Genomic DNA, 24,915 nt, shown 5'->3' with positions numbered 1-24,915 from the left:
TTTTATTTAATAAATCCATACAATTTGGGGCCAAAAACCAAGGACAGAAGGCCTTTTTGGCTAAAGCATATATAGTGGGGAAAAAATGCTTACTGAATCGTTGACTACCAGAACAACCCCACATTTTCTGGTACTAAAGCAGCAAATTCCATGCCTTGATGGTGTGGGAATTATATGGAGCATGGCTACATCCTAAATGACAGAAAATGTGTCTTTTTTATAGGGTCCTTATGTTCAATCGATATCCTCCAGGGTACATAGTCAAATGCTGAATGGATTTCAGAGTACAAATAGTAGGATGTAATTGATCCTTAAGAGTTTAAGGGGGCAGCTGTGGGAGGGGAAGGGGGTTTAGATTCCTTCTAAAAGATAGGGTACCAGAAGAGTCAAGGTACCTCATTTTTTTAGTGATGTTATTTAATTCTCTGCAATGAGGATTTGAAACCTGTTTCTAAGTTTGTGTAATTTTCAGTTTAGCAATATTATGGTATAAATGTTGTATGAACTTGCTGTTCTTTGTAATCGTTACAGCTTTTTCTAATTTAAAAAAAGAATTTAATTAATAGGGGCTTTAGAAGTAGTTCCTATTTCTATGTACTAAAGAGCTGGGGTAGATGAAGTAAAACAAAAAAAAAACCCCTCCAGTAATAGACTATGGGCTCCTTTTATCAAGCCGCGCTAGTGAGGTTAACGCACGCGACTTTTCATCACGTGCTAACCTCCACGCTGGCCTAAAAACTATTACCTGCTCAAGAGGTGGCAGTAGCGGCTATCGTAGCCGGCGGTTTAACGCATGTTATACCGCTCGCGCAGCTTGATAAAAGGAGCCCTATATTTAAAGAAAGCATGGTGGATGAATGCTGGGGAAGTTCAAGAGCATCAGTAGTGGTATTGGAGAAGTAGCCTAGTGGCTGCCTAGTGGCAGCAGCCTGAGAACCTGGGGAACCGAGCTCAATTTTCACTGCAGCTCTGGGCCAGTTGCCTAACCCTCCAATGCCCCAGGTACAAAATAAGTACCTGTATATAATAGGTAAACTGCTTTGACTGTAACTAAAGAAAAGTGGTCTATCGTCTCATACCTTTTACCTTTATTATCTTGGGGTAAGGTCTATGATGGCCCTGGGAATGGATTTGGAGATGGAGCTTGGGCACCTAAACAGCAAAAGGTACTCTGCCGCCAGTGGCGTAGCGAGGGTGAGAGGCACCCCTTCCCTGCTCCCTTCTCTGCACCCTGCTGCCTTCCCCTGCCATGCAAACTAAACCCCTTCCCTACCCGCACCTCTTTTCATTTCCCTGGAGCGAACAGCAACTCCAACTTGCTGCTCGCACCAGCGGTCGGCTCTCCCTCTGACATCACTTCCTAGGCCCCGGGCCCGGAAGTGACTTCAGAGGAAGAGCCAACGCTGGCGCAGGCAGCAGGTTGGAGTTGCTGCTCGCACCAGTGGATAGAGGTACTGTGGGGGACGTGGAGGTGCATGCGCAGCAGGGCAAGGGATGGGAAGGAGAAGGGGTGTCGGCGCCCTCACCAAGACAGCATCCGGGGCAGACCCCAACCCCCCATTTCCCCCTTACTACGTCACTGTCCACTGCTCCTGATTTATACAATAGCATATCATCTGTATATCTAGATTACGACTGGAAAAAGTATGACTATACTACAGTCATAAATAAACATAAGAAAGCATTAAAAACAAATTGTAAAGTGGCCTAGAAACTTAGGGCATCTAAATATTTCTCATTTTAATCTCAATTGCCTTTCCCTCAGAGAGCTGAACACAATGTTGGCTAAATTTTAAATGTAATGCAAAATGCATAGGCTACACTACTCTCAGCAAAAGAACCAGAATTCCTGCCACTAATTCTATCATTAATCATGATACAGATTAAAAAGAAAGCTTTCTTCTTGTAACACAGTCTTCTACAGTGGGATTATCTAGTAGCTTTTATGAAACATGTTCATTCTCCCTGTATTTACATTAACAATGGCAACATGCTTGGACAAGAATTTATACAGGCCTGTAAAAGCACAGGAACATCTTTATACCAAGCCAGTGCAGTCTGCTCCTTGCAAAAAGAGGATGGCAATAAAATCAGCACGGAGCAAGAGCAAGTCCATATTTGACAAATCACCCTAAAAAAGGTGGTGATGGCAACTACAATAAACTCTTTTACAAGACTGAAATATGTATCTGTGGGCATCTTAAGGTCTCGATTTGATAGATTTTTTTTTAATCTGGCTTTGTATCAATAAGTCAATCATAGCACCTTCCTCAAAACATTCATACTCTGCAAACTGGACCATCTGGTGGAAATATAGTTATTGAATGGCAGAGGAAAGAAAAAAAGGTGAAAGACTCTGAAGAGTTTACATTTCATTTGGACATACGTACTTCAGAAAACTGTAAAATAATAATGAATAAATCTTGACTTAGACAAATGTGCATATATGCCAGCTCTAATTAAAACATAAAACAAATGTGAACATTTCTATATATTCAAAAGTGTAAGTATTAAAGAAGTATTAAATAACTGTACAGTTGAACACCTGTTATTTTAAATCCCTACCTTTACAGCTGTAATTGTACACAGCCACAGTAGATCTTTCAACTAAGTTCTCATCATGGTGCCAACTTACAGCCATTTTCCCCATTCCAAAGTAAGGCTCTTGCTTCAAATAGAGCATTTGTTGGGGGTCCATATAATTTATTAAAGTCACGTTATAAGATGTTCTGCTCTCTAGATTAGCACACTGATTCCCATGTGAACAGGAACTTCTGTTGTCTTCTGATATGTGTTCCTCTTTCATAAAGCCTGGAAAATCTTGCTCTGCATCTGACACAGGTAAGCTTTCCAGTTTTTTGGCCTGAGAATTATTATACTTTTGCAATGCTACAATAGCCTCATCACGAAAATAACTGTTAAGTTTGTTTAATGCTTCACATGCTGCAGATATTTCCTCATTGATGTACTGTATCTCATGACCTTCTGTGAGCCATGGAACAGCAAACAATCTTGTGTTCAAGTATTTGTATGTATATCCTGGATTTCCAATGAGAATACGAGATACTGGTGTGAGCACATCTTTTCCTTTGATTCGAACAAGATCTTGAAAGAAACAACCATGTTCTAGCAAGTTTACAAAAGCTTGTTGAACCTCTTGATGGAGCTCTTCAGATACCTCACTAGCTTCTTTCAGCATAAATTTTGAATACTTGGTTCTCCACTACAAAAAAAAACAACAAACAAAAGGAAAAATAATCAATGATAGTGTTGTTGTTACAAGGATGAACATGTCCTAATCAGTCTCTGTTGCATAATGAACTACTATAGCAGTGGATGCAAGCTTTAAAGGGACACAATCAAATTTAATTTTCTTTATAACCTCAAAATTAGTAAAAGATTTATTCATGAGAAGAAGTGACTACAATTCAGATTGCTGATACCATTCTATAGGTTTCCATCTTTGGTTCAAAATGTAGGGGTATGACGGAATGATTTTCTTACTATGAAAAAAAATAATAACTGTGATGGCTTTAAAAAATACATTATGGTTAGTTTGAAAACTGAAATTTATCTTGCCCCCTATTGATTGATTACAGTAGTTTTGTAATACAGACAATGGCCTTGAATAGTCTTGACTATTGCAATGTAATCCTTGAGAAGGATCGATATTCTCTGGCAAAGTTACACATGAGAATGGAGTAGATACCGCACTGTTCATGGAAGAAAGTGTTTAAGAACAACTTGAAAAACTGAAAGTGGACAATGGGACTGGACGGAATCCATCCCAGGATACTGAAGGAGCTCAGGCAGGTCCTATTAAAGATTTGTTCAACAAGTCTCTGGAGACGGGAGTGGTTCCTGGGGATTGGAGAAGAGAGGATGTGGTGCCAATTCACAAAAGTGGTCGCAGAAATGAAGCAGGAAACTACAAACCGGTAAGCCTCACTTCAGTTATTGAAAAAAAATAATGGAAGCGTTGCTGAAAGAAAGGATAGTGAAATTCCTAGAATCTAATGGGTTATAGTAGGAGTGCCCAATAGGTCGATCGCGATCGACCGGTAGATCACTAAGGCAAAGTGAATCGATCACGGAGCCCATCCCAGGCTCCGTGATAGACTCGTGTTGCCTTTACAATCTACCGGGTGATCAGCCTTCCTCTCCCCGACGTCAATTCTGCCGTCGGAGAGGAAGTTCTGGGCCAGCCAATCGCTACTTGGCTGGCCCGGAACTTCCTCTGCGATGGCAGAATTGACATTGGGAAGAAGAATGCTGGTCGGCCCAACGCAGGGAAGCAGGGAGAGCTTGGGGGCGGCGGTGGCTTTGGGGCCTGTTCCCCGATGGTGGCAGCGGCTTGGGGGCCTGTTCCCCGATGGCAGCGGAAGTGGCTTGGGGGAGGGCAGGGAGAAAGAAAGAAAGGGGGCAGGCAGGGAGATAGAAGGAATGAAGGGAAACAGAAAGAAAGAAAGGGGGCATGAAGAGAGATAAAAAAGAAAGGGAGGCAGGGAGAAGGAAAGGCCAGGGAGAGAGGAAGAATAAGTTGGGGGAGGGAATGAGGTCTGGAGGAGAGGAAGCATACAGGCTGAAAAAAGGGAAGAAAAGTTGGATGTACAGTCAGAAGAAGAAAGTGCAACCAGAAACTCATGAAATCACCAGACAACAAAGGTAGAAAAAATGATTTTATTTTCAATTTAGTGATCAAAATGTATCTGTTTTGAGAATTTATATCTGCTGTCTATATTTTGCACCATGTGTGAGTGCAAACAGTCCAGCAAATTGTACATATAAAATCAGTTAACTAAAGATTCAAGCTCCTAAATGTAATTTTTAAAACATTTTATAGGGCATTACAATTATTAGAACGCGAAGCATGTTTCCTAAATATGAGCAGGGATTTACATATATATATACAGTATATATATATATATATATATATATATATATATATATATACATACACACACACACACACATATACACATACACACACACGTTCCTTTGTAAGATCAGCAATACTTTTTGGCTTGGAATACATTTTCTTTAAATCTGTGCAATTCACAACAATTATATGTGTAATTAAAAGTATTGAAAAATTGGCCTTTATATGTTCTGGGTGGTCCTTCAAAGGTACACATTGTGACAAACCCAGCACCAGCACTAGTCCGGTCCCTGATAGGATCGGATGCAGAAGAGCAGACCAGATCGATTCTGGCACTCACCTTGAGGCTGACCTCCCTTGCCCCCATAACCAAAGAGATAGTGAACTGGAACAGAGGCAGGCAGATTGGCAACATCAGCCTCCTGTCTCTAGAGCAGCTAGAGAAGCCACGAGGAAGGTAGCTGCAGTAGAAAAACCTAGGCAGAGAAAAACTGCTGTAGAGCCAAAACCCATCCCCCGCTACAGGCTGAAGGGGATTGGCTCTGATCTGTTTAAAAGCAGGTTGAGTCAAGGAGGGGGAGGAGGAGCGAGTGACCAGGGCGAGTCACTCCCACAGCTCAAGGCAGGTGAAGAGCTGTGGAACAGAGCAGGGGAGGAAAACGTGCTGGATTATCCCATGCAGGATTTGGAGGAAATCCTGCCTACTTCAAACTACCAGGTTCTAGATCGTGTGGAAGGCATGGAGATAGAACTGGCTGGCCCTATGTTAGAAAGCCAGACGGAAGGTATGGAAGTTGCATGAAAGAATGCAGCAACTGAGAAACCATTAGTGGTTTGTGTTTCTTTCTTTCTTTTGCTGATGTTTGGTTTGTTTCTGCTGTGCAAACTATGCCTGCAGAAGTTAGGATATGTTTGAACTTTATAAGTATTTTGAGAGTAAGAATAATACTTGCTTCAAACTGAGGAATGGATTTAAAAGCAAGTTTATGAACCTGAAGCTCAAACTGACATAGTTAAGTTTGGTTTTTGGAACTTTAGAAATCCTGCTATGACTCCCGTTCTTGAAGCTAATTAGATTATCTGTCTCAGCTGTGTGATTTTGCCTGCATGTGGGAGCTGAGAGAAAAGCTGAACTGTTACCAGAGTTTGCGGTGGCTATGTCTGCCTAAGGAGTTTTGATTTATTTTGAATTTGCAGTAAAGCTTTATTTTTGCAAATCTACTATTTTTGGTGAATGACCTGCAAAAGTGATGTTTGTTTTCTGTTGCATACTTTTGACCTGTGGGTCAGAATAAACAACTTATTCTTTCCTAAAGAACTTGTGTTGGCTGGTGATATGGTGAAACCTTGTTACTTACCTTGCATCTCTTAGGCCCAGGCAATTGCCTAGGGCCACCTGAAAAAGTCCTGAAGGTACCCCTGGTTGTAGGGGACACGCCAGAATCCCTGTGTTTGTCACCCGGCAGCCCTACACTACGGAGGGTTGGTGACAACATATAGTATTCACAGTCTTACATAATTGCAGTATACAGATGTCTTCAGAAACTCCCCATTCAGCATTTACCCTTGTCTGGACTCACTCAGCTAATATTTTGTTTGGACCTGATGTTTAGAACAGTGCTTGAGGGGCATTTGAGTTTTAGAGCTAAGCCCCCTAACTAGCTCCTTAAGGACATGCAGATATGAAATCTGCCATTTTAATATGTCATTTACAAAATCATACTTTATGGCCCGGATTCTGTATAGGACGCCTGGTCTCAGAAGCTGACGGGCGTCTTATACAGAATCATGCCTAAAGTGAACCTGATTCTCTGACGTCCATGTTACAAATGCCGGTTAGAGAATGTGGTTGTAAGTAGACTGGCCGCTAAGCTTATCGTCTGTCCCCACCCCCACCCCCTCAAATGAACGCAGCAGGAGGGATGCTCAATCCCTCCTCCTCAGAACACCCACCCCCCACCCCGCCGAATGAAAGCGGCAGGAGGGATGCCTTGTCCCTCCTGCCTGGAACACCCTCCCATCCACCCCCCCAAACGAAAGTGACAGGAGGGATGCCCAATCCCTCCTGCCTGGAATGCCCCTCTCTCCCCCCATAGATTGCGGGCTACCTCCGGGCCAAACCACGCCTGTGCCTAGCCTTAGGTGAGCTTAGATGAGCTTGTGCGCCTCCCTAGGCTCCCAGAGGTGCCTTCAATGTTGGCGGCCTGCCGTGGGAGCTTTTTTTTCTAAAAACGTGCATCCTGATTGGCTGGTTAGACAGCAGTAGAATGCCTAACGCTGCCTACAATTGGGACGCTGTTTATAGAATACGGGCCTATACATATATGTAGTGTCATCTTTTTTAAGTATGAAATTATTTCTTCTGCTGTGCATTGTGTTAAATATATGTGTTTATTTTGCTGCATAATTTTGCTGAACCTTTTTAAATGCATGGACCTAAATGTCTGGTTTCATACCTAGAGTATACAAAGTTATCATCTTTCAGTTTTATTACTATATCCTCATATGAAAAAAAGAAGAATACAAGAATACAGCATGCCCCTACCTGATCACCTTGAAAATCTCACTATGGGAACCATTTATATTTTGTGCAAAGATAGGATACTATTCCCTTGCATGCACAGATAGCGATCTATACAACTGGAAAAAATTACTCAGATCCAGCATGTCTGATCGAAAAATACTCGAGCAAATAAAAGTACCAGCACATCTGCAGTAAAGAACCTATAATTACTTGAATGATTTATGCCTGAGATGTTACAAGCAAGGATGTTCTGTGATTTGTTAAATCATTATAGCAATATCAGACAGTCAATTGCACCGTGAGAATAAAATGACTAAAAAATAATAACTTAGAAGTCAACCTTCACTGTTAAGATTTATGAACACAGTTATGCAAATCATTTTAAAGCCACTAAAAAACAAGCTACATAATTAATTGGTATCTGAATTTTACGTCTTTCACTATATCAGACAACGCCTCATTATGAATCCAAACAAGGATAATTTTATAACAAGGTGCCTATACTGTCAAGTTGCAAACGTTCGTGGAATTTTGTGTAAGCCTCTCCTTCTGTACATTAAGGGCAGCCAACCAATCCCTCCTACCACCACTTCTAAAACAACCCCCCACCCCAACCTCGATAGGCATGAGGGATGCTGACTCCCTCCTGCCAGCAGGTCCCTCTTGAACCCACGACTCCCCCAATCGTCAATGCCCCCCACCCTGGCAAACCCCAGACCCCAACCACTCCCAATACCTTTTTGCAGAACAGCCGGCCAGAGGGATGCCTTCTCATTCCGATCGGCAGGCTGCCTCTTCACAATAGCGGGCCTTCCCCTTCCCAGTGCATCCTGGGATGCACCAAGGAGGGGCCCAAGGATCTAACTGGCCCAGATGCCTAAGGCTGCTCAGCCAACCAGAGTCTTAGACCTCCTTCCCAGTACATTCCAGAATCCCAATCTTTCACAGTGCATCCTAATCTTTCCTGCCACCACCCCTAAAACAACCCCGTGACTGTCCGCAGAAGGAGGGATGTCCAATCACTCCTATCGCAACCCCCTGAAACAACCCGCCACCCCGGCACAGCCCAGACCCCAAACCCCCACCCTGGCACCCTCCTCCAGACCCCAACCCTCTCGTACCTTTACTAGTGCGGCCAGCCGTAGGGATATCTACTCCCTCCAGCTGATAGGTCCATCTCTTCACACTGGTGGGCCTTCCCCTTCCCGGTGCAAACTGGGTGCACCGGGGCAGGGCCTAAGGCCCTGATTAGCCCTGGCACCTAAGGACCCTCCCAGAACCAGAGTCCTAGACCTCCTTCCCAGTGCATGCTGAGATGCATCAGAATGACCAGTGCTAAAAATGCTAGCATGTTAGCATGGTTTTGTAAACCATCCATAGACATACACTTATATTACGTTAATATAGTTGTTGTTTATTTTTCCAACATCATGCTGTTTTTTTAATGGATACATGAAGGGATTTTTTTTTTTTTTGGAGGGGTGAGTCATCAGAGAGATCTCCATCCCAGATGCCTAGAATAATACTAAAATTTATATGTAATTATATTTTACAGGGAAGAGAGTAGTGTGTTGTATTATAACAAGATAATATAAATAATTAATGCACCATGGGCCTGATTTACTAAGGTTTGTCTCCTGTTCTGTGCTTATGGGAAAAAGTTTAAGTAAATCAAATCCTATATTGTAGGTAAAAGCATTATGTGAATGAGTTGGTAAAAGAATTATGTGAAAGTTGTTACATTAATTACATACTCCTACATTCGGCTGAAAATAAGTTACATTCCATAAAGAGAGAACAGACACAATAAAACAAGCTGAAAGTTGCTTGTAAAGCTTTAAAAAGGCAACAAATTTTACTTTTCTCTTAAAACTGGAGATAATGAGTTCCAGAATGCAATGCCAATAAAATAAGTGGCATTCTGCCTTTGGCTTGTGAGCTATGATTACACTCTTAAAAACTATTTTATCTGTAAATCTTATTTGGTATTTATGGACTTCGCCCTCTCAAAAAATGTGAGCATTACTATCTAATAATACATCAGAAGTGAAAACAGAATTCAAATAGATACCATGTTGGAAAAGTATTCAGAAGTCTGTTAAGGATAATCAGTTGTCATGCTACAGTCTACAGAGAAAAGCATTATGGAATCCAAAGACTGGATAAACAGAGAATTCATACTAGATACACTAGAATTGATTTATAAGATGGTTACACTAGAATTGATTTATAAGATGGTTGGAAGCAGCACAAACTACTTCATATTTAGGTCTCTCACCATTCTTCAAAATTATTTGTCATATTAGAAATGGTGGGAGAGCTGCTGCTTATACTTGTTTCCTGTGATCATTGGTAGAAGGAAGAAGAGCCCAAAGGAGAGAGCCATCCTGGATGTCTGATGTCATCCTTAAGCACCAGGGCATTGCTATATCATCCAGATTGCTACCATAGTCTCTCTCGGAGGAGAGCTGATGCTTGTACCTGCTTCCTATGATCATTGGTGGAAGGAAGAGGAGCCCCAAGTAGAAGGTCATCCTGGATGTCTGATGTCATCCTTTGGTGCTGGGGCATTGCTATATCATCCAGATCGCTGTCGCAGTCTCCCTTAGAGGAAAGCTGCTGCTTATACCTCCTTCCTTGTGATCACTGGTGGAAGGAAGAGAAGCCCCAGAGAGAGAGCTGTCCTGGGTGCTATATCATCCAGATAGCAGCTGCAGTCTTCCTCGGAGGAGAGCTGCTGTTTGTATTTGCTCCCTGTCAAAGTTGTTGGAAAGAAGAGTAGCCCTGGGGAGAGAGACATCCTGGGTGTCTGATATCATCTTTAGGTGCAGGGGGTGCTGCTATATCATCCAGATCCCTGCCACCATCTCCATCGGAGAGCTACTGCTTGTGCCTGCTTCCTGTGATCATTGGTAGAAGCAAGAAGAGCCACAGGAAGAGAGCCATCCTGGGCATCTGATGCTATCCTTAGGCACTGGGGTGTTGCTACATCATTCAGATTGCTGCTGTTTTGCCCATAGGTTTGTTATAGCACTCATACCCTGTTGCCCTGAAGAAGTGGTCAATGTACCAAGAAACATGGGTTCATGTAGGAAGGGAGAGTTGTTAAGTGCTCACTTGGTTGCATTATCCTAATTCTAGTTCACAGTAGCATTATGGAGGTTTTTTATGCCAGCAATGTTGGTAAAGTTGGGCTGAAAACTTTTGCTGAGCTGTCAGCTACATCGCTTGAGAGTTACAGTGTGAAGTTGTTTTTGCAAATTAGCATGTACGATACTGTACATACCAAATAAAAACAAATAAAATAATACACAAAATAGAAAGCTGTTAGCCTTCTTTGGAACATTCTGTACTATGTTGTTTAGGAAAAGGGAATCCATTTATTCTTGTAACTGACTCAGATCTTAGTTGGAATATACACAGAGGATGCTCTACCAGTAACCAAGGGAAATTCAGCCAGTATTCCTAGACCCAGGAATACTACCCTTCATCATAAATAAAAAAAGCTAATTCTTTTTCTCACTGAACCCGTCTTGTAGAATGCTGCTAATCCATTTCCCCTGGTCTAAAGACCTTTCCCTTCCGATGTCCCCCAAAAGAGAAGCCTTCCAATACCCCCTATCCCAAACACCCCGCCTTATGCTCCCTGAATAGAAACACCCAGATGCTCCCTCTTACCCCATCCTGACAACCCCCATATAGAAGTTGTCCTTCTGATGTCCAATCCTCACTGCATAGAGACCCCAAACACCCAAACCACCTCTAGGACCCCCAGGGCATACCATAAGCAAGCTCTGGTGTCTAGTGAGGTCAGGGCAGCAGGCAACCCTCAGTTGTTCCTGCCCCTTGCTAGTGTCAGTTTAAAATGGCACTGGCTACTACTAGCAGAGTGTCACATTAAAAAATTTAAAACATGGCAATTCATCACTGAGAGTTAATCACTTGAACAACTAACCAAGCAAACTGAAATAATGCATCCCATTTGTACACCTAATCACATGTAATTAATCACCTAGTTACTCAAACACCCACATATTTAATCATGTGAATACATATTGTTATTTTGAAAAGGAGTCAGGTTCATTGACTAGCATGTCTTTCTTATTTGCTGGTTTGAAAGATAGCTGATAAAATATTATTGAGAATTATCAATAGGCAAAACAATATTAGCGGATAGCGTAACTGGTTTTAAGAAAGGTTTGGACAATTTCCTGGAGGAAATGTTCATAGTCTGTTATTGAGAAAGACATGGGGGAAGCCACTGCTTGCCCTGGATCGGTAGCATGGAATGTTGCTACTCCTTGGGTTTTGGCCATGTAATAGTGACCTGGATTGGCCACCTTGAGAACGGACTACTTGAGAACGGGCTACTGGGCATGATGGACCATTGGTCTGACCCAGAAAGGCTATTTCTATGTTCTTATGTCACATACAGGACATACACCACTGGGAATATACAGTGTAGACAATATCAGAGATGTAACTGTCAGGCATGAGTGACAACCAGTGGTGATGAGATAGTAGGAAATTCTAATCCTGAACACATTCATGATGGTAACATGGAAACCATATTGATACAAAGAGCTGTAGCTACAATGAAATTGACTTAATGGCCATGGGAAATGGATGAAATATTAGCACAAAGAGTACTAGTTATCAATTCTGTAAGAATGCAGTTGGAAGCCAAATGTTCTTAGGGCACTGCCAAAGATGGTATCTTTGAAGGGGACATTGCAATGAAGCAGTCGTGCAATGCATCTGTCCCAGGATTCTGCTGCCAGGCTTCTCTTTTGACTCTAATAGACCAGTTATGCGTTGAGTCTTACTAAAAGGTTAACACTGAAATCTTACATGGACTTGCAAGAGCAAAGCTATAGTTGGTAGATGGCGCATTTAGAGCTCCTTTTACTAAGGTGCGCTAGCGTTTTTAGCGTACGCAGGAAATTAACACATGCTATGTGGAAAAACTAATGCCAGCTCAATGCTGGCGTTAAGGACTAGCGCGTGCTATTCCGCATGTTAAAGTCCTAACGCAGCTTAGTAAAAGGAGCCCTTAAAGTAGTGCTGACATTGTTTTTCAGCTTTACATTACTTATTTTGGACTTGTGCCAAGAATATTTTCAGCAGTAGTTTATTTATTTATTTATTTATATTTATTATAATTTTCAAATAGATACATCAGGATATACAAGCCCCTTCCCTTACCTTGTTTATTAGCAGACTGAAAACCTACCTTTTTGATATTGCCTTCAGTCCATAACCCTATTCCCCACTGCCCTCCAACCCAGCCAGCAGATTAACTTTAACTGTATCCACGACATCCTATTTGTCTGTCTTGTCTGTTTAGATTGGAAGCTCTTTGAGCAGGGACTGTCTTCTTTGTGAATCTGTACAGCGCTGCGAATGTTTGGTAGCACTATAGAAATAATTAATAGTAGTAGTAATATTACATTACATTACATTAGGGATTTCTATTCCGCCTGTGCCTTGCGGTTCTAGGCGGATTACAATATAGAAGATGTCTGGGCAATTCCAGTAGAATTACATTACAGGATAAGAGTAAATTACAGGAACAGTAAAGAATTATGATACAACAATTTAACAGAATGATACATAACACAGAGGATAATACATGTCACAGAAGATAATACATATCACAGGAGATAATATATATCGATTGAATCAAGTTAAATCAGGTGTAGTGTAGAAGAGTTACAGTACATTCTAAATCACAGACAAGGAGATACTATAGGTGGGTATTTCTGAAGGCGTTGATTGGGAACTCGTTGGGAGGAGGTTAGAGTGATGGGAGATATTTTTTGAACAATAGTGTTTTTATTTCTTTACGGAAATCTTTTATGTCTGTTGTTTTGATCAGTAATTCTGAGATGTCAGAGTCGATTTTAGCTGCCTGTGTCCCTAGAAGGTTGTCGTAAAGTTTCTTACGACGAGTTCCGTTGAGAGGTGGGAAGGTGAAGATGTTCTGCGTTCTCCTTCTTCTGGGTGAGAGGTAGTAGTGAAAGCGGTTGTTTAGGTAACTAGGTGCCGTGCCGTGGGTTACTTTGAAAATGAGACAGTAGAGTTTGAATTGTATTCTTGCTCTTATTGGTAGCCAGTGAGATTCTAAGTATGCATTAGTAATGTGGTCATGTTTGCTGAGTGAGTATATGAGTCTGAGGGCTGTGTTCTGGATGGTCTGCAGTTTTTTTATTGTGTTGATAGGGCAAGGTAAGTAAAGGCTGTTGCAGTAGTCTACAATGCTCAGCACAAGAGATTGGACAATGATCCGGAATTGGTCTTTATTAAAAAATTTTCTGATTTTTCTTAGATTTCGCATTGTGAAGAATGCTTTTTGGGTGATTTTATGAATTTGTGTTTGCATTGTGCAGCATCTGTCTAGATGTATACCCAGGATTTTGAGGGAGCTTTGTATTGGGTACTTGATTGAGTTTACTTCCAGTTCTGTTAGGGATGGTTTTTTGTCCTTCTCTAGCAGTAGGAATTTAGTTTTGTCTGGGTTCAGCTTCAACTTATGATTTGTCATCCATTTTTCTACTGTTTCTAGTGTTGTTTTCAGGCGTCCTGTGGAGGTTGGATTGTGGATGTCGAAAGGAAGGAGGATGGTTATGTCGTCCGCATAGCTGAAGGAAGTAATATTTAGGGTGTCCAGGGTGGTGCCTAGGGAAGCTATGAATAGGTTGAAGAGTGTGGGAGAGAGGGGAGAGCCTTGTGGCACTCCGCATGGATTGGTCCATGGTTCTGATAGAATGTCTTTTGATTTGACTCTATATGTTCTAGTTTTAAGGAAGCCTTGGAACCAATTGTGAACTTTTCCTGAAATTCCAATTGCGTCTAGTATCTGGAGAAGTATGGAATGGTCCACCAGATCGAATGCAGCCGAGAGATCAAATTGGATGATTAGCAGTCTGTGTCCTTGGCTGAGGTATCTTCGAGCTATGTCTAGTAAAGATACCAGAAGAGTTTCTGTACTGTGGTTGGTTCTGAATCCGGATTGGGATGGATGTAGGATGTTGTGGGCTTCTAGGTACATGGACAGTTGTTGTGCTACTAGCCCTTCTATTATTTTGACGTATGTTGGAATTGAAGCGATTGGTCTGTAGTTCGATGGGCTATCTATTAGACCTTTGGGGTCTTTCAGTATAGGCGTAACTATGATTTCACCAAGGTCAGGTGGGAACTGGCCTTCCCTGAGTGTGGTTTGCAGCCATAATATGTAGCTAGCTCTGAAGCTGGTGGAAGCTGTTGCTAGTAGGTATGGTGGGCAGTTGTTCAGATCACATGAGGATTTGCAATATTTTCTGTATAGCCTGTCCAGATCAGACCACTGGATTGTGGGGAAGTCGGTCCAGGATCTGTCTGCTGATATGGACTCATCTGTTATGGGTTTTATTAGAATCTCGTCTATGTTGTTTTGTGAGTTATTGAATGTTGTTCTGATTGAGATGATTTTATTTTTGAAGTGGTCTGCTAATTGGGAGGCTGTAGGTGTTAGGTTTCCCTGGGTGGCTAGACATGGTTTGGTGTCGGTAAGGATTTTTACTAGGTTGAAAAGTTTTTTTGTGTCTGGTTTGTCGGTGCCTATGAGGTTGGAGTAATAGTCTTTACGTTTTTCCTTCAGTTTGATTTTGTATTGCTTGATTTGGATTTTCCATTCTGTTTTAGTGTTATCTTGTTTCTGTTTTAACCATGCCCTTTCTAGTTGTCTACATTTCCTTTTTAGTTGTAGGAGTTCGATGTCAAACCATTTGTCTGACTGTCTACATATTTTATTTTTTGCTTTTAGTGGTGCTAGTTACACACTTGAAACAGAAACACGTTGTTGGAAGCAATATATACCAAGAATATTAATATAAGAAATTAAATTCCAAAACAACTGAGTCAAGTCCCTCTGTAAATGGAGTTTCAAGAGATCCATCCATATAAAGTAGACAGGAATAAACATCATCAACATAAAAAGAAATAACCTAAAAAAGGAGCCATTTCAATCAAATTTATGAGTTCAATCATTCTGGCCTGAAACAACGAGGAGGGTGCACACGTCTCTTGCCAGTCCCTCATTGAGCCCACTTGACCTACAACAACAACTTTGCTACCTATGAACATTACTAATTGTGAAGGATCAAAAATATATAAAAATTATTCTGATATTTTATGACTCATTTACAGTGGAATTTTTGAGAAAATAATGCTCTCAGGGCTAAAACTCTAAGCTGCATCACTAAAAACTGTCTGCAATGCTCTTGTGTAGCTTATGCAATATCTAGAAACATCCTCACAATTAAAGAGCAAAATAAAGAACTTCTAAGCCTGAAAAAGGTAGTCTCAGACACGATCCTGGGCCAAAAGAGTAGAAAGAATAACAGTCTAGATCAGTAGTTCCCAACCCTGTCCTGGAGGACCACCAGGCCAATCGGGTTTTCAGGCTAGCCCTAATGAATTTGCATGAGAGAGATTTGCATATAATGGAAGTGACAGGCATGCAAATCTGCTCCGTGCATATTCATTAGGGCTATCCTGAAAACCCGATTGGCCTGGTGGTCCTCCAGGACAGGGTTGGGAACCACTGGTCTAGATGATTCCAAGATGGCCATTAAGTCCAAATGATCTTCAGAGATTGGAGAAAAATACATCCTGACCTTCTTGCCCAAAAGCTCTCAACACCAGTGGTATTGGATTGTAGTGTTAGCTGTAAAATTTCTATCATATATTTCCTAAACATGTCTACAGGCATGCCCCTGGTATATGCAGGAAAGTGATTAACAGCAAATTTCTGTTACTTGCTGTATTCTCCAGATTTTCACATTTAGAAGCCAAACTTGTATGACTTTTAACCATAGTATTTAATACTTTGCCAGTTTTATTTACCACAGTCTTATTTTATCAACATTATCTTTACAAATATTAACTGGGCTTCATGCTTTCCAAATCTTAATTTTAAGACTGTTATCTTCCCATACTGACCCAGAGCAACTTCTACTTCCCAAATCTTCTCCAGAGTAAAAACCCAAGGTCTTACTAGGATCAAGTTACTGAAAGCTTCTTGGTCCAGAAGTGATTTAGGGCAGCACCTGGGGTCACCAATGGTCTTGCCAAACTACTTCCATCATTATTTTCCAATTCTCCAGTTTCTTCTCGGTACTGCAAATCACCTCCCTTCACCAGCACAACTCTGGCTATACTAACTAAGGCAGCCACTAGGAAGGAAATGCTGAAAAGACATTTGTTCTGGAAGATAAAATATAGGGTCTGAGTTTGGTTGAGGAAGAAGGAATGATGACTGTTGAGTGCTGGCCACAAAGGTTTTCGATGGTCCAGTCTGTTTAATTTGTCATAATGCTGTTCATCATTGAGGTGACCTGTATGCTACATGCAATTTTATATTTTGATCTATTTTAGGGTTTGGCCAGTTTTCTTGGTCTTAAATGATGTTCGTCCTTTATGTGATATGCATGTTATATGTAATCTGATTTTTGTATGTAAGTGTGTAATTTGTTTTATAGTGTGGTTTTTTTGTGTGATTTGTACGATAAATGTCATGTCTTATTTTGTATGTAAACGTGTAACTTACCCTTGATAAGTGCAGGGTATAAATACACAAATCAAAAGCATGATGTCACTCGAATGAATGCCACCGGGTTCAATGGGGAAACTCGCTCTTTGGGGAACAGAGATAGTCTGTGCTCCAAGACTACTGAAGTGTCTGGCTCTTCTCTATGCAATCCTCACAAACCATCCCAGATAGGTGTTCCTCTATCCACAAAGGACTCCATCATTGGCTGAACATAAGATGGGGAAACTGGGGTCACTATAGCATGAATGCCCAATCTCCCTTTCCATTTCTTAGGCATTTAAATCATGAGAAAAGGAGCCCTTAAGGGCACCATATTGAATACCAGGCTCCTGGCCATAGTTTACTGTTTTATGCAGAACAAGCAACAAACTACTTAAGAGAAACACCAATGACAATTAAGAACATGGTTCCTCTGGCAGCAACTGATCAAATACTGATTGATTTTAAATATGCTGTCATGCATGCATTCCTCAGTGCCAGTATACTGGGTTTTTGTTTTCATCTTAAGTAGAGTGCCACAGGCAAAAGTCAAGAAATAGGAATGAATCCAATGATGAGTTATACTTGTCCATTCACTGCTCACCAGCATTATCTATGATTCCAGCTTGTGATGCCCCAGAGGCTTGTGATATTAGCCTAAAACCTGCCCAGCCATGAGAAGATGCTAGAACACATATATTCGGGGTAGATGATTTAATGGCTGTGACTTGAATTATGGTTCAACTATTTTTAAGTATGTATTTGCAAGAACCATTGAAATCATTGAAATACCTTGCCAGAAATGCCTATAGCATCCAAACAATTGATTAATTTTGACTAGTGTTTATAAGTATCAATGATTAGGTGATACATAATACTGTAAACTCTCCTGAGTCTTTTTCTGGAAGAGGGCAGGATAGAAAAACAAAATATTATGCAGTGTTTTTCAGGTTGTTGGCTATATTAATGCTCTTAAATTTCATGTTATCAATTGTCCACATAATTAACTATTGGTGATTAACTGACATATTATTAGGTGGCATGTGATTAAATGTTACCAAACCCTAGCAGTAGTAGAGTGAGATTACTACTAGGGTTCGCCGGTGCCATTTTAAAACCAGCACTGGCAAGGGCCAAGAGCACCTACTAAAGAGACCTTCCTAGCCTGATCCTAACTGGACACTAGGGATTACTTGAGGGATACTCTGGTAAGGCATAGGCGAGGATGAGGGGTGGTTTTGGTGTATGGGGAGGCATAATGTAAACAGGCTTGGGAATCTGTGGAAAAGAAGCCCTCCCGTGGCTGCTGTTGCTATGGCAATGAAGATACTGGCTTGCCAACAAGGGTCAAAGCAACACCTATTTCATATACATGTTCTAGCCTTGTGATACATGTATATCATGTGCCTTGCACACAAAATATCACATACTTTCATGCAAATATATATATATATATATATATATATATATATATATATATATATATATATATATATATATATATAAATTATTTATTTGAATATCACAGTACAGTATATGATACATACAATATTCTAAAGCAATTATGAGTCTACATCAAGGAGAGGAACATCTTCAAACTTCATACATACAACAAAAAGAAATAATTTGCCTGTATTATAACATCATTAAGTTTACATTAAACCACCGTCTCTTTATCTAATAGGAATCTTTCTAATTGATCCGGTTCATAAAAAGCATATGATATATTTAGATAGGTAATCAAACATTTGGCTGGAAATTTTAGAAAAAAAAAGTTGCTACAAATTTATATTTTAATAAGGGTTACATTGCAAAACAAATAAATAAAAATCTTGTATAGTAATATTTCTTCTTTCAGATGGTACTAGTTAGCAAAAGATTCAGGCAGACTCTTTTTTTTATAATTGACCCTGAAAATTGATAAATTTCAGTCCTTGTGTCAATGGTGCAGAATTCGAAGGAATGCTCTGATGCAGATATTCATACCGAACTGTAACAAATTTGACAGTGTAGTGTCCAGTGCAAGGATAATCTATGATAAAAATCTGAAGTCTGGAGCTATAGCAGCTGATAAACTGGTCAAAATCTGTCATGACAAACTGCAACAAGTTTTAAGGCACACTATCAGCAAAATTTTTAAGCGTGCTTTTGCACCATGATGCTCATACTATCATTGCTGAAACTAGCATAAAAAGTTGTGCTAGACTGCCAAAATTTAGTATTTTTTATCAATTATTGTCAGCTTTATGAGTAGCTAAAACTGGCATTCTAGTCACTGCTGTGCACGATGCTACCAACACCCAGTAAAGCAAGGAGGTCTAGCTCAGTGACTATTGCAACTAAGGATCTGATAGGTTGCGAAACTTTTCTTAATGCTGTGCTAGTTCTGCATACAAATTCTGAACAAAATCTGATACATAATGGTGGGAGCTTTTTTTATTTTAGACCACTTGGTATGGAATGACTCCCATATGATCATCAATGCTGCTTAGAGCCTTCAAATATGAGTTTACTATAGACAATCAGGTGTGATTTGAGAGAATATTCAGATATTCTCACTTTTATATCAATATGTTCATTTTTATCATCCAAATTAAACAGAATATTCAGAAAACATTGGCTTTTATAGTTATATCACTATTTAAAGTATATCACTGAGAGTGGCTTATACGTAGACATAAGAAGCTGGACTGAGATCTTCTCAGCACCATTTATGTATTCTTTGAGCACAATCTGTTTTTTTTTTTTTATTGTGATCACTGTTTGGTTTTTTTTTTTAAGAGTGCAGTACATATCTATAAAATGTGATTACAAACTAATGAAAAATATACTACCAGCTCATGGAAATCTGTATTATGAGATGTTAAGTATGGTAGCCATCTGTCTCCAAGCTGCTCAAGGAGTCTCTGCTTCTGTTCACAAAAACACAAAAGTTACAAACAGGTTAAAGGAATGTTTAACATGAAAAATATAAAATTAAACTGCTGAATTTTAAAGACACGAATATCTGCAAATGTTTTAATATAGTACTTGAACTAGGCCAATCAGTTTTGAGATTTAGAAAGTTTAGAAAAGTAATGTTCAATAATGCAAACTGTCAGATGGGGTTAGAATTTCAAAGTCTGTAATATAAACATATATGTTCAAGTTGTCAAATTGTTGAAAAAAATTGTTGAAATCAATGCAGTTTACCAAATTTTTGGGAAACTAACCTGCTTTATCATGACTAGAGAATGACACGAGGACAAATTTTTTCCTGTCCCTGCAGAGACTCATTTTCCCATCCTAGCGAGTTCTTCCTGCACTAAAAGTCAGGCTTCACCAATCAGGAGCTGCTTTGACACGCAGCTCCTGATTGGTGAAGCCCGAATTTAGCACAGGAAGTCCCGGTCGGAGAATACCGCAAATGACCGGAACCACAAACCGTGAATGACCGGGGGAACACTGTATTCTCCATCTGTACATTTTGTTTCCACAAATCTCTCAATGTAACTTCCTGTGGTATTTCCTGTTGTTCCTCAGCCATTTCAGAAGAACTAATAAATTGTAGAAGTTCCAAATATGTCATACTCATGGAAGGCTGAGGAGCAGGAGGAATTTGGGAAAGACCCTCCTCTATACCAGGCCTTAATCCCTTAACCGCAGGTATCTGGGGGAGAACGTGGAGTCCTATCAGGAAAGCTAAGGGAGGCTTCCAATATTGATTCTACTCTGTTAACCTGCATTTTTTGTTGCTCTATACCAGTGGTTCCCAAACCTGTCCTGGAGGACCCCCAGGCCAGTCGGGTTTTCAAGATAGCCCTAATGAATATGCATGACAGAGATTTGCATATAATGGAGATGCCAGGAATGCAGATCTGCTCCATGTATATTCATTAGGGCTATCTTGAAAACCCAACTGGCCTGGGGGTCCTTCAGGACAGGTTTGGGAACCACTGCTCTATACTAATCAGGTATCGATCTATAGGGCCAGGCTGAACTGGTGTATATACACAAATTTTAGATTTACGTTTACCCATAATAAACAATAAATCAATAAGCACTTATCGTTTTCTCAGGTTGGCTCTCCTGGCTCTTCGTGGTTCCAAAGGGGCTCCCAAGGGGCAGGGCATGCCCTTTAGTATATGCCCCATTTGGCCGCGGGCCACTAAAGCATCCGCTTTTTCACTCCAAAGAGTGAAGCCCCCGCTGACTGGTATGTGGCTGTTGAAAGTGCCTGATGTTCAGGATGGCACTTTTCAGGGTCAATCCCAGCAGGCAGGCAATACAAGTAGTCAGAAAAGCACTTAAGCCAACACTCTCCGTCACAAGTGCTGCTCGGGAACAGCTTCTCTCTGTTTATTCTTTTCAATTTATTCAGTTTAATGCTAATTGGGAATTTTCTAGGAATTTTGTATATCATTGATATTGTCGTTACAGCTGTTACCTCCGTGGCCAGCACTAAAAACTACACTACAGGTTTTTAAAAGGGGGTTTAGTTTGTAAATCACATGGAACTGTAAGTTTTTGCAGTATAGAAATGTGATGTTATGTTATGTTGTCTTAGCAGTAACTTCTGATAGTATTCATAACTGTCCCTCATTGGCATTAGGTGTCTTCTCTGCATATATGACAGTATATGCATGTAAAATGCCTAATAATAAAATTGGTTCATTTATGCAGCCAATTCTTCTTAAACACAGGAATACATAGGACTAAATTAATCCAGTAAGCGCTTTTGTAAGGTGGAACAGCGCATGCAGGTGTCAACTCAATGCTCAGGGCCCAAACACTGCAAACACTAACTATGCGGGTCAGTGATTGAAATAGGCCACTGGCAACGACAGCACTTTTTAAAACTGGTCAATGGTTTCGACATGGATGGAAAAATTGCGGTGGCAAAATTAAACTCAATGATGAGAAATGAAAAAAAGCCTGCCAAGGAAGAACACAATGGCCAAAAGGCCCGAATGAAGAAAAAAATAAATAATAGTATTTTTTTTTTGTTTGAAAACAAAGAAAATAATTGAGAAAAGTAAGTAGGAAAAAAAATGGCCAAAGGCCACTCGACAAAAAAACATACGGGTTAAGGCAATATAGACTGGACGGAGTCCAGAAAAAGCACTCCTTCGCTCTGCGGAAGACAAATAACTGAGGTACTGCGAGAGAGCGTCGAGCGGAAAGGCACTCATAAAGTTTCTTAAAACGTAAAGTGACAGTTCACTTTTAACACTGTCCATACCGGGCTCCATGGATGACATCACCACATGTGAGAATATGCTGCCTGCTTGTCCTAGGACAGGGGTAGGCAATTCCGGTCCTCGAGAGCCGGGGTCAGGTCAAGTTTTCAAGATCTCCACCATGAATATGTATGAGATGGATTTGCATGCACTGTCTCCTTGAGATGCAAATCTATCTAATGCATATTTATTGTGAATATTCTGAAAACCTAACCTGGCTCTGGCTCTCGAGGACTGGAATTACCTACCCATTTCCTAGGATAATGTCTGTGCCTGACCTCATGTGGTGCATTCCAGGATGCTCTGAGCTGAGTTGGCATCATGATAATCATGGATCATTCTATCTCTGGTTGACCTGAGAAGTAAAAGATCCAAGCTGGGAATCAAACTCAAAGCTTTCCACACAATGATGATAGCCCAACAGAACCACTTGGTTAGTCTGCCTAAATTTTAACCACTTAAGTAAGTAACAATATTACCAGCCTAGCTCTGGGTCTAATAGGGCTGCAAGAAGAAACTGTAGTAAAAACATTTAAAAATATAGTTTTATTAGAAACAAACAGGGACTACATTAGAACATTCTCCGAAAATGAATGTGTCTTGCAGTAAAAACTGGGTTTTACAGTTTATTTATAAAGAAACTAGGTACCTTACCATGTAAACTGAAGGATTTCCAGTTTCTGAAGAAAAATAGTTTTATTTTTTTTCAATTTTAACGGAGACAGTAAGTAGTCTATGGCATTACATTCTAAACTACTTTTTACTCATCTAGAAGACTCAGAGAATCTAAAGCCCACTTATCGTTTTAAAATGATGGGAAAGATCAGAGCGCACTTTGTTGTAGCAAAGTGATACACACAAGCCTCCTGCTTTTGCTAGGAGAAAAACATAGACAAAAGAAAAAAGAATCTCAAGATACCTGATAAAATATGTGATGCAATTTCTTTCACTGAGTGCAAAATACCAAACCCGTAGGACAAGCACAGAACATTAAAATGATGCTCTAGAGCAGAGATAATACTAGCTCACATTTGATTGTCAGATCTGGCTAAGTGCTGCTCCTCAAGTTGATACACAGACAAATACACACAGCTGGGTTATGCAGCACACTGCTCTTCTCATATACAAGGAAGCTGTCAGGTAGATGTCAAATACATCAAGCTACTTGTAAATTCCAGAAAAGAAAAGAACAGAATATTCAGAGAATTAGTTATCCCAGCTGCAGTAGAAATAGAATAATTCTTACATACATTTTGGCTTTTACTTTTTTGCCAACAAATAAGGATGTATACAGCTTTTATGCACAAAGGAAGTGACTTTAAAAGACTTGTTGGGCATTTAACAGGGTTGTGCCTGCAGAAATTATTTGTCGCCTACATGCAAGAAAGTGTGCACTGCCTAATGCATAGAAAGAGATTCTGTATGTATAGCACCTAAAAAATGGGTGCAATAAAATCAGCTGAGTGCTATTCTACAAATGGTGCTCAAAGTTACGCACCATTTATAGAATAGTGCTTAACACCTGGAACTATGCCTAACTTTAGGCATGCTCATTTCCACCAACAGAAATGTGGTGCAAATCCTTGTGCCTAAATAAAGCGTGGATCCCCCTTATTCTATATTACACCATAACTTGGAGGAACTGTAGCATAGCAAGCATGAGAGGTGCCTGGGGCGGTGCTGCCCCCGCCCTCTTCTCTGCTACCCACTCCTTCCCCACCCACCGTCATGCACATGCACCCCCCTTCCCTTTCCCCATACCTCTAACTTCGCAAGCACAAGCGGCATCGCCAACCTGCTGACCACGCTGGCCTCTGCTCTCCTTCTGACATCACTTCCCGGTCCTGGCTAGAAATGCTGCTCATGCCGGCAAAGAGTTAGAGAAATGGGGAAAAGGGAAGTCGTGCACAGCGAGGGAGGGGCAGGGAAAGAGCAGGGGGGTGAAAAGAGCTGCTAGCACCTTCACCAAAATGATGCCTGGGACACACCCTGCCCCCACCCTTTACTATGCCACTGTGGAGGAATTCCCCCAATCCACCTATGACCCTCCTATCTCCATGCCCCATTTTTGGACTCGCACCTAAATTTTAATTAAAACCAATTAACACCACTACATGCTCCTTAAGATCCTAATTATTGGTAGGAATTGGCTTATTATTCAATTAAATTGTGTGTGCAAACTGGGTGCGTGCCTAAATTTGTGTACACTTTTTTTAGAACTTTTTTTTTAATGGAACTCAGGAGATAATATAAACTTTTATATATATTAAATACACCTGGGATGTATCTCATTGAGTTCTCTGACTTTGTTCACTTTCAGTTCTGAAAGCTGTTCAAAAACACTGTCTTCTGTGAATAGTGTGGTATCTATACCATCCCCTAATTTATCTTTGTCAATCATCTACAGAACTTTACCAGATTTTTCTTCTATAAACACTAAAGAAAATTATTTGTTGAGCATATATGCTTTTCCCTGATCACTTTCCACACATTGGTTCTTGGCAGTTTTGTGACTCCTAACTCATCCTTCCTCCCTTCCCCTATAAACATCTTGTTACTTCGATTTAGATCTTTAGCCATTTTTACATATGTTTGTGCATTTGCCAGCCTAATTTCTTTCTTTGTCACTTTTAGTTTTATGTGGTATTCTTATCTCTGTTCATCCTTTTGTGATCTTCCGTATCAATTTTTGCAAGGTGAACCACCTCAAGTTCCTTTTCCT

At 40.5% G+C, this 24,915-nt stretch overlaps 1 protein-coding gene across 7 annotated transcripts in view; it reads right to left on the bottom strand.

The window, feature by feature from the left end:
• FTO (FTO alpha-ketoglutarate dependent dioxygenase) overlaps nt 1-24,915 on the bottom strand; it is a 658,378-nt gene that overhangs the window by 495,588 nt on the left and 137,875 nt on the right. For all 7 annotated transcript variants that reach the window (XM_033943299.1, XM_033943297.1, XM_033943296.1 and 4 more), the window contains exons 2-3: nt 19,809-19,886; nt 2,566-3,223 (exon numbers count right to left, since the gene is read on the bottom strand). In XM_033943299.1, coding sequence (XP_033799190.1) covers nt 2,566-3,223; nt 19,809-19,886 — 736 coding nt within the window. The remainder of the gene's footprint in view (nt 1-2,565; nt 3,224-19,808; nt 19,887-24,915) is intronic.

This window comes from Geotrypetes seraphini, chromosome 4, assembly GCF_902459505.1.
Source record: "Geotrypetes seraphini chromosome 4, aGeoSer1.1, whole genome shotgun sequence".
In the NCBI taxonomy this organism is placed as follows: Eukaryota; Metazoa; Chordata; class Amphibia; order Gymnophiona; family Dermophiidae; genus Geotrypetes; species Geotrypetes seraphini.
Note: the sequence above shows the minus strand (reverse complement) of the source record. Positions and strands in the feature narration are given on the sequence as shown.